Here is a 15,184-nt window from a genome sequence, read left to right as displayed (position 1 = left end):
GGAGAAGGTTTGGAGCTTATTCCACCACGCTGCTCCAATGCGGGTTGGTAGAATACACATATGGCAGAATTTCAATGAAATTAGACACATGCAGGTTTCCTCACAATGTTTTCCTTCACCGTCAAGCACGAGAAGAATTATAAACACAAATTAAGCGCATGAAAAATCAGCGGTGCTTGCACGGGTTTGAACCCACGATCATCGGTTAAGATTCACGCGTTCTAACCACTGGGCCATCTCGGCTCAAACTAAACAAACAAATAACAATTAAATTATGGCACTTCAAAAACCACGAAATAAATAGGGAATCATTTAATTAGTCCTATTGTAAAAATTAGCAGAGAGGGAAGCAAATTGGTGCACATATCGCCACCTAAATAATAATAATAATATCCTGGGACATTATTCACCCACGGCCATCTGATCCCAAATTAAGCAGAGCCTGTACTATGGAAACCAGAGAACTGATACTACTTTTCTTTTGTAAATACATACTTATATAGATAATTACACCCAGACTCAGGACAAAGAGATATTTTCATGCACACAAATGTATATCCTGGGTGGGAATCGAACCCACAACATTCGGCGTGAAAGGCATGTATCTATCAACCACGCCAACCGGCTCGTCAAATGATAAACAAATAATGATTGAACTTAATTCATTCGTTCGTTTCGTTTTCTTTTCGCAGCGAACAAGTTGGGTATGCAAGACCCGAGGTTCATGGATGTCGTGAAATTGAACGACTATCTCCAGCACGGGAGACGGCCACAGTTCTGGGAGGAGAACTATGTGAAGCGGGTAAGTTTCACCAAATAATATGGTATTAATATAATAATAAATAAGGCTTATTATACTGTTCAGGGTTATATAGATGATCTACTGGTGGTAGAGCTTTGTGCAAGCTCGTCTGGGTAGGTACCACCCACTCACCTATCTGGTGAGTGGGTGGTACCGAAAAACAGCAGAACTTAGTATTGTTGTGTTCCGGTTTGAAGGGTGAGTGAGCCAGTGTAATTACAGGCACAAGGCACATAACATCTTAGTTCCCAGGTTGGTGGCGCATTGGTGATGTAAGCGATGGTTAACATTTCTTACAATGCCAATGTCTATGTGCGATGGTGACCACTTACCATCAGGTGGCCCATATGCTCGTCCGCTTTCCTATTCTATCTATATATATATTTATATATATATAATAATAATAATAATAATGTTATGGGAGACTAATGCTAAAGTGGGAGTACAAGATAGCGGTGAATCGAAAGTCGGACCTTACGGCTTGGGCTGCAGAAATCACAGGGGGCAAATGCTGGTAAACTTTCTCGAAGCGCAGGGGCTTTTTTTGATGAATTCTTTCTTTCAAAAGAAGCCTCAGAGGAGGTGGACCTGGCGAAGCCCCGATAACGTGACAAGGAACGAGATAGACTTTATCATTTCGAATAAAAGGCACATATTTAGAGATGTTTCAGTGATCAACAGGTTTAATACCGGAAGTGATCACCGCTTGGTTCGAGGCACTCTAAATATCAACTTAAAAGCCGAAAGATCGAGAATGATGAGGTCTACTCTCCGACCTACCATGCTCCAAGCTGCTCAAGGCTCCGAAAAGTTCCAAATGGAACTTCAAAATCAATTCACCGCGTTGGAAACCATAAGCAGCATTGATGAGAGAACCGACACGCTGGTCAAAATACTGCAAAACACATCCTGCAAGTGTTTTCCGCCACAGAGAAGAGACAACGCACCAAAACTCTCTGCTGAGACACTCGAGCTCATGAGAAAACGACGAGAACTACCATCGTTTTTGTCAGATAAGGCCTTAAACCGAACAATAAAAACGCTGACGCGACGCGATCTCCGACGCTCCAATACCCGTGCCATCAAGGCTGCGATTGAGCAAAATCGGGGATCGAAAGTGTTCGCTCGCAAGTTTGGGAGGCCGCGTCTGACAAAACTTAAAACTGAAAATGGTGGGGTCGTTACCTCTAGGCCTGAGATTATCGGAGAAGTAGAGAGGTTTTATGGGCAGTTGTTCTCTTCAAGATCGGATAAACCCATGGGAATCAGTATTGATGACCAGCGCGCCCCTCTTATGCGCCATTACTCCGAGGAGCTCCCGGTCGTTGACCAAGGAGAGATTAGGGCGGCTCTAGAACAGCTTAAAAACAACAAATCTCCGGGAGATGACGGAATCACAACAGAGTTGCTTAAGGCAGGCGGGACTCCGGTCCTGAAAGAGCTAGCAAGCCTCTTTAATTCCGTCATCCAACATGGCAAGACCCCGAAAACGTGGAGCGGGAGTGAGGTGGTACTGTTTTTCAAGAAAGGTGATAAAACCCTCTTGAAAAACTACAGACCAATCTCCCTCCTGAGTCACGTGTATAAGCTGTTCTCAAGAGTCGTCACGAACCGTCTCGCCAGACGACTTGACGAGTTCCAGCCCCCAGAGCAAGCCGGCTTTCGATCAGGCTACAGCACCGTGGACCACATCCATACTGTTCGGCAGATTGTGCAGAAGACCGAAGAGTACAATCAGCCGCTGTGTATGGCATTTGTGGACTACGAGAAAGCCTTCGACTCCATCGAAACCTGGGCAGTGCTCGACTCATTGCAGAGATGTCATATCGATTGGAGATATATCGAGGTACTGAGATATCTGTACAACGCCGCTACAATGACTGTCCACATCCAGGACTGTAAGACGAAGGCGATCCAATTGCGCAGAGGGGTGAGACAGGGGGATGTAATATCCCCGAAACTGTTCACCAACGCGTTGGAAGACGTTTTCAAAACGCTGGATTGGACTAGGTATGGAGTCAATGTAAACGGCGAGTACATCTCACACCTTCGATTTGCCGACGATATCGTCATCATAGCAGAGTCGCTGGAACCGTAACCGTACCGTAACAGTCTGTGAATGTCCCACTGCTGGGCTAAAGGCCTCCTCTCCTCTTTTTGAGGAGAAGGTTTGGAGCTTATTCCACCACGCTGCTCCAATGCGGGTTGGTAGAATTCACATGTGGCAGAACTTCAGTGAAATTAGACACATGCAGGTTTCCTCACGATGTTTTCCTTCACCGTAAAGCACGAGATGAATTATAATCACAAATTAAGCACATGAAAATTCAGTGGTGCTTGCCCCGGTTTGAATCCACGATCATCGGTTAAGATTCACGCTTTCTTACCACAGGGCCATCTCGGCTAAACTATAAAACGCTTAATTAAATAATAATCACAAGTTGCAAGTTAAGAAGTGCTTTATAATGGTTACTGTGCTCCCCTGTGTGTGCCCCCCAGTATCCCAGCTACACCCATATATAGAAAACTAAAACCGTACAGACTAAACAACATACCCGCATCAAGGTACCCATATTCATTATAAAATACATAAAAATACCACTTCATACAATTCTTTATATAAACCTGTTTTTTTATTAATATATTTAAATTTTGGTCTCAACATTGAATTCTTGTCAACAATATAATTAAAAAAAAAATTGACATTAGTTGCCTAAACGTTTGACAGGTAAAAAATTATCACTCCATATTAAATTACAGGTAAGGTACACTTATATTAAAAGTGGCTCGACTCCATTCAAGCGGAGTGCCCCATGAGGGGTACAGCAGACAACCCATACTGTTTTTCTAGTCTAAAATTATAATCCTGTGTACCGTGTATAGTCCTAACATGAATCCTTAGATAACTGGGCCGTGTGAAGAACTTATAACAAATATGACACTGGTATTTTTTTAAGCCGGTATGTGTCTCCAAATGTCTTTTCAACTTACCTTTGGTAAGTTGGTGGTCGCTGGAACAACTCACCGAAATGCTGCGTAGCCTAGGCGAGTCTTCCCGGTGTGTCGGTCTCGGTATGAACTTGGACAAGACCAAGGTCATGTTCAATAGGCATGTCGTGCCGGGACCGATATACGTCGAGGGGAAACCTCTCGAAGTTGTTAGTGAATATACCTACCTAGGACAGATAATACGAGTCGGTAGGAACAACTTCGAGAAGGAAGCCGATCGAAGAATTCGCTTGGGATGGGCAGCATTTGGCAACCTTCGTCAAGTCCTCAAGTCGTCTATACCGCAATGTTTGAAGACGAAAGTCTTCAACCAATGCGTCTTACCTGCCATGACATACGGTGCCGAAACGTGGACACTAACTGCGGGACTAGTCCACAAATTCAAAGTCGCTCAGCGTGCTATGGAGCGAGCTATGCTCGGAGTATCTTTGAAGGATAAGATCAGAAATGAGATTATCCGGAAAAGAACCGGAGTCACCGACATAGCTTGCAAAATAAGCAGGCTGAAGTGGTAGTGGGCTGGTCACGTATGTCGTAGGACCGATGGCCGTTGGAGCAGACGAGTCCTAGAGTGGAGACCGCGAATCGGCAAGCGCAGCGTAGGGCGCCCTCCAGCCAGGTGGACCGACGACCTTAAGAAGGTGGCGGGCACCAACTGGATGCGGAAGGCGGAGGACAGGGAGCTTTGGCGCACCTTGGGAGAGGCCTATGTTCAGCAGTGGACAACGATTGGCTGTTGATTGATTGATTGAATAATAATGTCCTCCAGACCGATTTCGGCCACGGCGGCCAATCTCAAGAGAGATTAGTCAACTGCGCAGGTGATATTATAGTGCACAAGTGTGTGCGCAAACACAGGTGCACTCTCTGTTCCCTAACTCTCATAATCCGATGGGACAGCAATCCGACACAACCAAAAATAGTTCAGGCGCAGGAGCAACGGTTTTACGTGCTTTCCGAGTTTCGGGAATGTACACACTTCCAGCTTCAAGACCCGAGCTGTTACTGAGAGTTTTCTTCCAGAAAAACCCAATAACTTTTTATTGTCCCACCTGGGAATTGAACCCAGGATCTCCGGGTCATAGGCCTTTTATCTAGCAACTAAACCAACGAGGCAGTCAAATATATATATAATTGTAAAATGACGATATATAAGACATAACATCTTAGTTTGGTTCAATCAAGGTTGGTGGCGCATTGGTGATGTAGGAAAGATTAATATTTCTTACAGCGCCAATGTCTATGGGTGATGGTGACCACATACAACCAGGTGTCCTATTTAAAAAAAATAACAACAATTCGTATCATTCCAGGTGATGGAAGCTGTGCGTCTCAAGGAGTTAGAGATGAAGCAAGCTGCGGAAATATTAGGCGTCAGCTACGGGACACTGTACGGCAGATATCGTGATGTTTACGGATGCATTAACAGGCCTTATCGGTGAGAAATTATAATGCCCTAGATTGTATATTTATAAGGACGTGAGGTCCTTTTTTTATTTCGCTGGCAAAACGCATTTACGCGTTTTCCGATGCCTAGAACTTCCAGTGCATTGGAATACCTTAAAACCAGCGGTACCTACTTTTTTTTTCGGAGGTGTCACGGGAATCTTAACCAGAGACGGGTTCAACCCCAGGCCGTTACGAGTTAACGATGGTATTGTTGGTATTTTGTTATATATGTATATTGTTTGCAGTCACAATAAGGCACGGGGAAAGACATTCAAGTGTGTCGGAATAGATTTAAGGAAACGTTTTTCTCATGGCCAATCGTATGTTGCCCTATCTAGATCCGCTTATTTAAGTCGTACGCGGGTGAAACCGCGGGCACAGCCAGTTAAAACCAATACTGTTTCCTCGTAGGACCGCCCGCGACTTCTGGCAAGCGAAGGGCCCGTCGGAGATCCTGGACCGCCTGCAGCGCGGCGACCTCGGCATCGAGGCGGCCGCGCTGGCGCTCGGCGTCAACCCCGCCAACCTCGCTGCCTACGTCGCCGACGTCTCCGACAAGGGTTAGCGCCTTCCATAGAGCTCACTTCTATATCAGTGCATTCTACAGGGGAATAGCGACCTTAGCGCCTTGGGATAGAGCTCATTTCTATATAAATGAATTCTATAGGGGAATAGCGACCTTAGCGCCTTCGCATAGAGCTCAGTTCGATATCAGATCATTCTACAGGGAAATTGCGACCTTAGCGCCTTGCCATAAAGCTCATTTCTATATCAATGTGTCATTAGTAATTTAGTTACCAATTTATCTTTAACACCACACACACATCAATGTCATATTCATGTTGAGATGACGTAATTTTCTTCATCAGATTTCGAACCCGTCCCCATTGAAGTGGATCCGTCGCTGAAGCTGCGCGCGCGCACCTACACGACCGCCGTCAAGCCGCGGAAACCAGATAAGGTGAACCCTCAGATACAAACATAAACACAGGATAACCTTTGCTTCTTCGACAGTTTTTGTAAAAAAAAAATATGTATATGTATGTATGTGTGTGTGTGACGTCATCGTAATCAGATGATTATATTGAACCGATTATTATATGAGTTAATATCGAATAACAGGTGCCAGGCAAGAAAGTGATGGTAGGCAGCCTGGCCGATGATGACCCGATACCGGCGACCATCATCACCACTCAGGACAAACACAGTCAGCCAGCGTGCAGTGAGTTATCATCTATGAGTTTTATGTAAACTTGGTCCACATCAGTGAGCACAAACTCTTTGTCTCTCAACATAAAGCTGAGTAGCAAGGTAGCTTTGCGCATTTGACAGACCCATAGCTAGTAGAACGTTAGGGCACAATCACACTACAGTACAGTACAGTAACAGCCTGTTAATGTCCCACTGCTGGGCTAAGGCCTCCTCTCCCTTTTTGAGTAGAAGGTTTAGAGCTTATTCGACCACGCTGCTCCAATGCGGTTTGGTAGAATACACATGTGACATAATTTTAATGAAATTAGACACATGCAGGTTTCCTCACGATGTTTTCCTTCGCCGTCAAGCACGAGATGAATTATAATCACAAATTAAGTACATGAAAATTTGAACCGACGATCATCGGTTAAGATTCACGCGTTCTACCACCAGGCCATCTCGGCTTCTTTAATCAATCACACTATTAAAACAATATGCTAACACAAATAAAATTAACTTAAACTCAATTAAGTAACCCCACAGATTACTAACAGTCTAAGTTAATAAACATAGTATCGAACGCTATATAATAGATTTTACATTATCGTTACTAAACAATAAGTATGTAAGTAAAAGTCTTTTCATGTCCCACAGCTGGGAAAATAACTTCTCGACTCTTAAGGTACAGCTGAGGCCCTCGCAATGTTATAAAATTATCACTTTTGCGTCCTGGTTCATTTAAAGTAAAGATGGTGCGAGCTCTACTGTGTATAAATACATGTAATGTATTTTTTTCAGGCGGCAAATGGCCCTCAATTCGAGTAGCTAGCCTGGAGTCCCTACGCGGGTCGGAGGCGCCCCCCTCCCCGTCGCCCGCGCCTCCCCCCTCGTCGTCCCCCTCGCCGGTGCCCTCACCGTCCCCCTCGCAGCTGATGCGCACGAGACCGGACCTCACCATAGTGGCAGCGAGGCACGGCAAGGCGGACTCGTGACACGGTCGATAGGGAGATACGCGTAACACGATTTAGACATATTGTTTCCTTATTATTTTAATTGTGTTAAGTGAAAGATCGTTACGTCTCTGTCACGCAATTATTATATATTATTGGCTCAATTGTAAGATATCACGATTGTCGTTGAACAAAATTGCATATATGTTCGTCCAGTTATATATTATTTCATGTATTGTACATTCCAATGACAAAAGGAGCGAACATAAACAAACCATAGATTTACATATTCCACGCGATTCGCTACAGCTCCGCTGTATTGTACACCACGAACAGTTCTCGATTAATATATCTCTATATATAACACGACACTGTTACACTTAGCTACTTATATACACTTTGATTTTACTAAAGTTTTTTTTTCTCGACTCCACAATGAATACCACCGCTTATTAAGATCAAAGACGTCACGTCCATTCAAAGTCACAATGCTTAGCTTTACTCCTCATGTCATTGGATGCGATGTAGTTATTTTTAATCAATCGATTCATTAATATATCAAAACGGGAGATAGAAGTTTGAAACTCGACAAAGATCATTTTTTGTTACAGATAATATTTAATCAATTCCAAGCATCCTGTATAATTTATACAACTGTCAGTATGAACAAAGAAATCGTTTTTAAAACGATATTTATATCTTGATTTTATATATTATAAATCCCCCCCCATTATATTATAATCGGAGGAGATTATGTAATTTTACTTATTAAAGTTTGTTTAACATATATATATTATAAAGTGTATATAATCGGTACCAAAGATCTTGCCAGCGTGATTCAGAATTTGAAATATTCGATCAGCGCCATCTATTGGTGTATTAGAATATCCTAATACAGGATTTGAGAGTATATTTTCATTATAGTGTTTTCTTAATTTTTTTTATCTATATATAGTATATTAACATTGCATTGAGATATATTTATATACAGCCAAAAGTCTCTCCTTAGATAAAGATGTTCGTCTCTTTCTAGCTACGGTATTTTCAAACTTTGACAGGTATTTTCTATCTCTCTCATTAAAATATGCGTGCCTATCACAAATTCGGTTCAGATGTTTTAAGTGTTTTCCCATCGATGTCTGTGTAAGGTGGTACCATCAGACTATAGGAAGCTTTTGACCAACATTATATACAGTAATATACATAAAATTATTTCATATAAGCTTGAACGATTATACTTCAATCGGCCATTTCTTTGAAAATGACAAATTTTATCATATTGAAAAAAAACATAATGGAATTTCCACTGAATTTAAAAAAAAGCTTTACAAAGTATATACGTTTAATATGACTCCTTTAAGGGTACAAATTTGTTTTAAAATTTACTAACTTTTTGTATTTTTGATTTTTCTTTATATTAATGTGGATATTAAAACCGGTTAAGTATATAGAGACTCGCATTGTTTAAAGTAAATATCATAATATATATATTTGGTAATATTTATTAGATATTTTTTTTATAGACCGCTATGATGCACTATGTCTGATAATATTCGGGTTAGATAATGTCCTCATGACCGATTTCGTGAGAGCCATTTTCGCAGGGCATATTATAGTGCACAAGTGTGCGTTTTCATCCATCACTTTTATCCACCAACCCGTATTGGAGCAGCGTGGTGGATATTTTAAAGGGTGAGACTGTTGCTTTACGTTTTTTTTTTTTTGGTTATTAATATATAATCCCCGTTAATAAACATCGTTAGTAAACTGGAATTTCGTGTCTGAATGAAATGCTGTTTGAATTGGGGGGGGGGGATCTTTCAACAAATTTGTCGTTATCCGTGATGCGATTTGTGAACAATACACTAAAAATGCCATCGTACAACTTCGAATTATTAAAAGTTGGAGGGTTTTACAACTCTATATTAATATTTTTTTAATTGGACGCGACCGCACTCTACCGCTGTTGAGCAACGACTGCGAAACATCACATAGGTAGTGTGCGACAGAGACAACGCTCTACGAAAACGAAATTAGACGAATGTCTCTTTTCAATGGTCGATTTGCTATATTTATTGACGGGTACTATATATATATTTTGTACATTCCTAATTGTTTTTATTATATATTATATATATATATATATATATATATATATATATATATATATATATATATATATATACATATATATATATATATGTATATATATATATATATAATAAATTTGTAACCTACCCACCCATGCATCGAATCAACGCTAATCCTGTTTCTATATACTTAACATGTTTTTCCTTATGAGTTCAATCGTTTATATACAACGGCCTATTAATATGAAACACGTTACGAGAGTTCAGGAAAGCTATAACCTTCGATTCCCGTTTCTGTGCTAATATTTAAGCATCGTGAACTGTGGCGTAGCTGTCATAGGGCCCCTTAATCGAAGGGGACCCCGGGGCAAAGATATTAAAAAACAAAACAAATTTATGTGACCTAGTTATGTATTGTTGGCAATTTGAATTGTAGTGACTCGTTATATTTTGCGCTTATATATTTGTATGACATTAATACAACGCCTCACCGCACGGGGGGCCTTCATACGCCTAGCTACGCCCCTGACCTTTCAAATACAAAAACAGACAGCTAATTTGAATGATTTTCAAAAGTTTTTTTTTTTTAATAACGTTTTAAATATTCGTTTTTATATAAATAGTATTCCCTGTAAATATATAATAGCCGACCAAAATTATTAATAAATGAAATATATTTATTAAATGAGACCATTTTAAATGAAGGCGTTTTTACATTTTGTTTCTCGAACTTCGTGTAAAATTGTTTTCGTTTAATAAATGTAATCAAAATTTATTATATATTTTTACTTATTGTTATATATCGTGTAAGGTAAATAATGGATCATGTGGTGTGTGACTGATTAATTACATTTAATCGTAAAATAAATGTAAATCGATGTAAATGAAGTATAAAAATTCCATTTCCACACGTGAAAATATTTTAGTATAGATTTAAAAAAATATAAAAGAAAAAAAAATATATGAAAAAAAGTTTAAACTTTAATTTTTATAGATTAGTTTGTACGTCAAATATAAATATATACATACATATACTAAGGATACCGTCGGTTAGTTCGTTTAAGATATATAATTATGTATAGTATAATTTAAAAAAAAAACTGCGTATCGTTCCTCTATTTGTCTTGTCCAACTTGATATATATTTTTTTTTAATATTACATAAGTTATCATCCAGCTTGATTATATAAATGTGAGTGATGATGTTTTTTTATATAATGTTTTACTTTTATTATATTTAAGTAGACATGTGGTAAACTCGATATTCGATATTTGAATAGTTTTTTTTTTATTATTGATAAACAAAAGCGGAATAATTTAGATGTTTTTTTTTATGTTTTGTTGTTGAACTTTTTAAATGTTCGTGTCACATATGTTTATGTTAGAAATTAGTTGTGTTTTAATTTAAAAAGAGATTAAAAAATTACTATTAATTTATAACGAGGCGTATTCTTTAATATATAATAATGAATTAAGTTTTTTTTTGTCTATTTTAAACATAATTTCCTATGAATTCTCGCAATAATATCGTTAATTACATTTTGTCCACTCGCTGGGCGAAATTTTGGGTTAAATGCTCTTTGATTGAGATGTGACGCTGCTTAATTAGGACCCCACCCATTTGTAATGTATATATAATTAATGTATAAGATATGTTTTTTTTTTTAATATATATTTTTATCCAAATTCAATTGGATGTTTGAACCAAATTGTCATTGTAATTTATTATCTAAGTTATCTTGATTGTTACTCAAAACTATTTTAAAATGTTTATTTATTTATAAAACACCGCTCGGATGTTTGTCTTTTCGAAACAGACCATAAACATTGTCGAAAATTTTAAGAAAAGAAAACTTTGATTGACAATCGTATGTAAAAGAACTGAGTGTTTTGTCTTCGCCCTTCTTACGTCGAATTACTGATGATAGAAAGAGATAAAGCGATGTATAGTCGAGTTGATGATGTAATAATATTGTATTTTCAATAATATGAAAAATCAACGTTTAACGGTAATAAAACTCAGTGAACTTGAAATGTTATTCCGTGTACACATTTGTAATGTAATCGAAAAGGCAACGCCGAAGGCGGTGGTTAGTTTTAAAATTTACGTGTTTTTAAATGAGAATTGTTGCTAGATTTTATTTTTTTTAATCAAAAAGAATTATTATGTTTCATACAAAATCAAATTAGGTTTTTTTTTAGTAATTTGATCTGTTGAAATGTTTCGTTTGATAATTTTTAAATCGGTTAATAATTCTCAATTAAAAAAAAAACTTGTAAGGATTTTCTTGTAATTGTTAGCTAATGTGTAATCAAAACTCATTATTTTTAGATTACGTATATTGATAAGAGATCGCGAATGTTACTTTTTTAAATGTCAAAGAAGCGATCGGGTTACTATTTGAATTTGCATCGTTATATTATTGTTTTTTTTTTTGTTAATGTGACTGATAAAAAAGTTTTTATTGTAATCGTCTATATTATTGTTTTTTTTTTAATTGTTAAATGTCAAATAGATTTTTAGTGTTGGCAACACTAGAGTTTTTACGATTGAGTATAAACGATATGAATTTTTCACGGAACGTTATTTGGTACAATGATAATTGTCGACGTTGAGGCTGCAAACAATATGTCCAGTGCGAGTTTTTTCATTCATTCGATGGTATTGACAACTCGCCGCGGAAAACGGTCGTGAACTGTCAGACAGTGATATACGACATTGACCATTATAATCATAACATTTCAAGTATACACGGATCAAAATAGTATATCGACATATGTCGGTTGTCAACATTTCACGGATGAGTAATGAAGTAAGTTCTTGAGAGTTCGGTCCTCCTGACCGGCCTAGGCCAGTCAAGGTACGGGCCTCGAGATTGCCCCCCTTTACCCGGGCTATTCCTCCTCGACAGTTTCAACTGTCGCGTCTTTTTATTTTGGCCCAAAGGGCCAGGGTCTCTGACCCTGTGGCTATGAGTAAGTTCTTACAAAATGGCACTGCTGTATGTAATTCCGATTATTGTCACTAGATGGCGCTGTTTTATTACCATACAAATCAACATCAACGCTATCGATTAAATAAAAAAACTCGCACGAAACACACTGATTATTATAGTTACGTAATTGTTAATACATCAACTAATAGCAAAGAACTTCTAAGTTTCCAATTAAACAGTTGGCAATTTGTGGGTTTGCAACTCTTCAGAAGTCATTAACATTTTTTTTTTTCTTTAAAAATCTTAATTAATTGTCACAATTAACGAAGCAATGGTTTCAATATAAAACAATATCTAGCAAATCAACCATTTTAAGCTTTTTACTGAATGGTAGGTGGTATTCACCGCCCAAGATCCATTGGTGCTGCAAGAAATATTAACCAGTTCCTTACATCGTCAATGCGCCACCAACCTTGGGGTCTACGTTATAACCCTCGTGCGTGTAGTTACACAGGCTCACCCACCCTACAAACCGGAACGCAACAATACTAAGTTTGTTGTTTGGTAGAATATCTTATGGGTGGTACCTACACAGAAGGGCTTAAAGCCCTAATACCAAGTTGACAATATTGCTTGTTGTGAACCTTACTTATAAACGTTTTTTAGCAAGTGATTAGTCAAACAATGCTCTGTCTTCTTCTTTCGAATGTCAAATCAGTAATGTCAGAAAAGAGAAATTAGTGTTTGATTTAAGATCCGCTAAATAGAAAACTATATGTTGTAACAGTCTTTATTGGCAAATTAAGTTGATTACAGTATTGTATATGTTGATAATTCGTGTTGAAAAAACATAAAAGTTGCCAATTTTCCGTTTGTTGGAAACACAGATCGTGTACAGAATTTTTAGGTGGGGGGAGGGGAGTGAATTGGATGATCATGTGCTATCATTGTGGATGGTAAAAAAGTTTGACTTATAGGAAGTCGAAATGTGTATCATATTGGGCTTATGTATTGAAAGTTGATAGAAATTAATATATAATATAATTATTTTATAAATAAATATTACTTTTATGATATTTTTAAATGTATCTATGTATCCGAAATTAGGTATTTTTAAATGTTTCTAATTTTTTTTTATCGTGACGTAATTTTTTTACACTTTGTACTCGGATCGCTGTCTTTGCTTTAAAATGTAACAAAATAAATAACTACTACCTGTTAGGCGAATTTAAAAATAAAAGATATAATCAGACTGTTCTTTTATTCCGCCTTCCTTCTTAAGTCCATGCGAGCTGGTTCTCGATGTCACCGCCTAATTGTGACATCAATTCCATCGCGCACAAAGAAATTTGGCAACTCTTTTCTTTGTCGCACTACCAAAAAATGGAATTCCTTACCAGCTCACGTGTTCCCCTCCTCTTACAACCCGGGTTCCTTCAAACGAGGCGTGAAGAGGCATCTTGCGGGCCGGCAAGGCGGGGACGGCTAGTACAGAACGTTTTTCCTTTCTGTACTGGCCGTCGTCGCGTTTGGACTCTACTACCACTTACCATCCATCCCCATCCCGGCGAATATAAAAAAAATAAAATATTTTTACTATTTCTGAGGATTTTTTTTTCCTTTTTGTGCTATCAGTACTTATCTGAATGTACTAGTAGCATGGGTCCTTTTTATTCGTTGCCGTATCGTAGCATCTAGTGAATAACCCACTCTTGGGCTAGAGGCCTCTTTTCCCATTTTAAGGAGAAGGTTTGGAGCTTATTCCACCACGCTGCTCCAATGCGGTTTGGTGGAATAAATAGGTGCAAAATTTAGAGGAAAATAGGACACATGCAGGTTTCCTCACCATGTTTCCCTTCACCATAAAAATTATGTGCCCGGGTTTGAACCCATGATCATAGGTAAGATTCACGCGTTCTTACCACTGGGCCTTCTCGGCCTTTTTATATACCCTATTAATAATTATGGATAAATCAGCTCGCACCGACGCATCGTGGGAAGTGTTTCGTCTGTGTAAACGCAGACAAGTCCGTAGCGGTGCGTCGAATCCGTAGCAAATCGGCCAAATGAAAGGTGCAATTCGAATTTTATTATTTAGAAATGGAATATCTTCTAATCTCAAGACTGAGTCACGCCGTTGGAAGAGGCTCGGTGCGGTGCGTGGCTGTCCGCTGTCGTCGCCCTTAAGCTTGTAAGCGCTTTCATCGCTTCATTATTTATGTAACACGTGTGAAATAGAATATTATTAAATAGTTTATTCGAGTGAGATAGACGATGATCAGATCAGCTGAACTGCCTTCTCCCTAAAGCTTAGCAATCGTTATCTATATACAGGAAATTTAATTTTACAAGATGTATTGTACACTTCAGAGGGCGCGAAAACTAAAAATGTCATCAAGTTTTGCTGCCTATTCTGTTTGGCAGGGTTATTTTTCCTGCAGGTAAATCCACCCCTGCTAACACGTCGTAACCCATTCTCGTTAATCATCTAGAACGAATTGCGTCAACGTAGTATTAACGCCTATACAAAAATAGTTTCCGTCCACGCATATGAGGGGGGGGGCGGCATATAACAAACTCACTTTCGCTTTTATAATAATAAGAATATATATGAAAAAATATTTCGATGCAACTATTTATGCATTTCGTCACGGCCCCAAGTCCAAAATGAATTTGCCATTAAAGATTATATCATAGTTAAAAAAAAACTACCGTTAACCATAAACAGAAATATTTATTAAATACAACAGAGAAG

The 15,184-nt window shown here is 38.5% G+C and overlaps 1 protein-coding gene across 5 annotated transcripts in view; it reads left to right on the top strand.

Annotated features, from left to right (window-relative positions):
- LOC126779489 (protein tramtrack, alpha isoform-like) overlaps positions 1–9,506 on the top strand; it is a 122,299-nt gene extending 112,793 nt beyond the window's left edge. For all 5 annotated transcript variants that reach the window (XM_050503506.1, XM_050503507.1, XM_050503505.1 and 2 more), the window contains 6 exons: positions 693–802; positions 5,125–5,249; positions 5,672–5,820; positions 6,130–6,221; positions 6,383–6,482; positions 7,253–9,506. In XM_050503506.1, the coding sequence (XP_050359463.1) occupies positions 693–802; positions 5,125–5,249; positions 5,672–5,820; positions 6,130–6,221; positions 6,383–6,482; positions 7,253–7,446 (770 nt within the window). In that variant the 3' untranslated portion in view covers positions 7,447–9,506. The remainder of the gene's footprint in view (positions 1–692; positions 803–5,124; positions 5,250–5,671; positions 5,821–6,129; positions 6,222–6,382; positions 6,483–7,252) is intronic.
- Positions 9,507–15,184: the final 5,678 nt, after the last annotated feature.

This window comes from Nymphalis io, chromosome 29 (assembly GCF_905147045.1).
Source record: "Nymphalis io chromosome 29, ilAglIoxx1.1, whole genome shotgun sequence".
Taxonomy (NCBI): domain Eukaryota; kingdom Metazoa; phylum Arthropoda; class Insecta; order Lepidoptera; family Nymphalidae; genus Nymphalis; species Nymphalis io.
The sequence above is the reverse complement of the archived record's forward strand: the minus strand, read 5'-3'. Positions and strand labels throughout refer to the sequence as shown.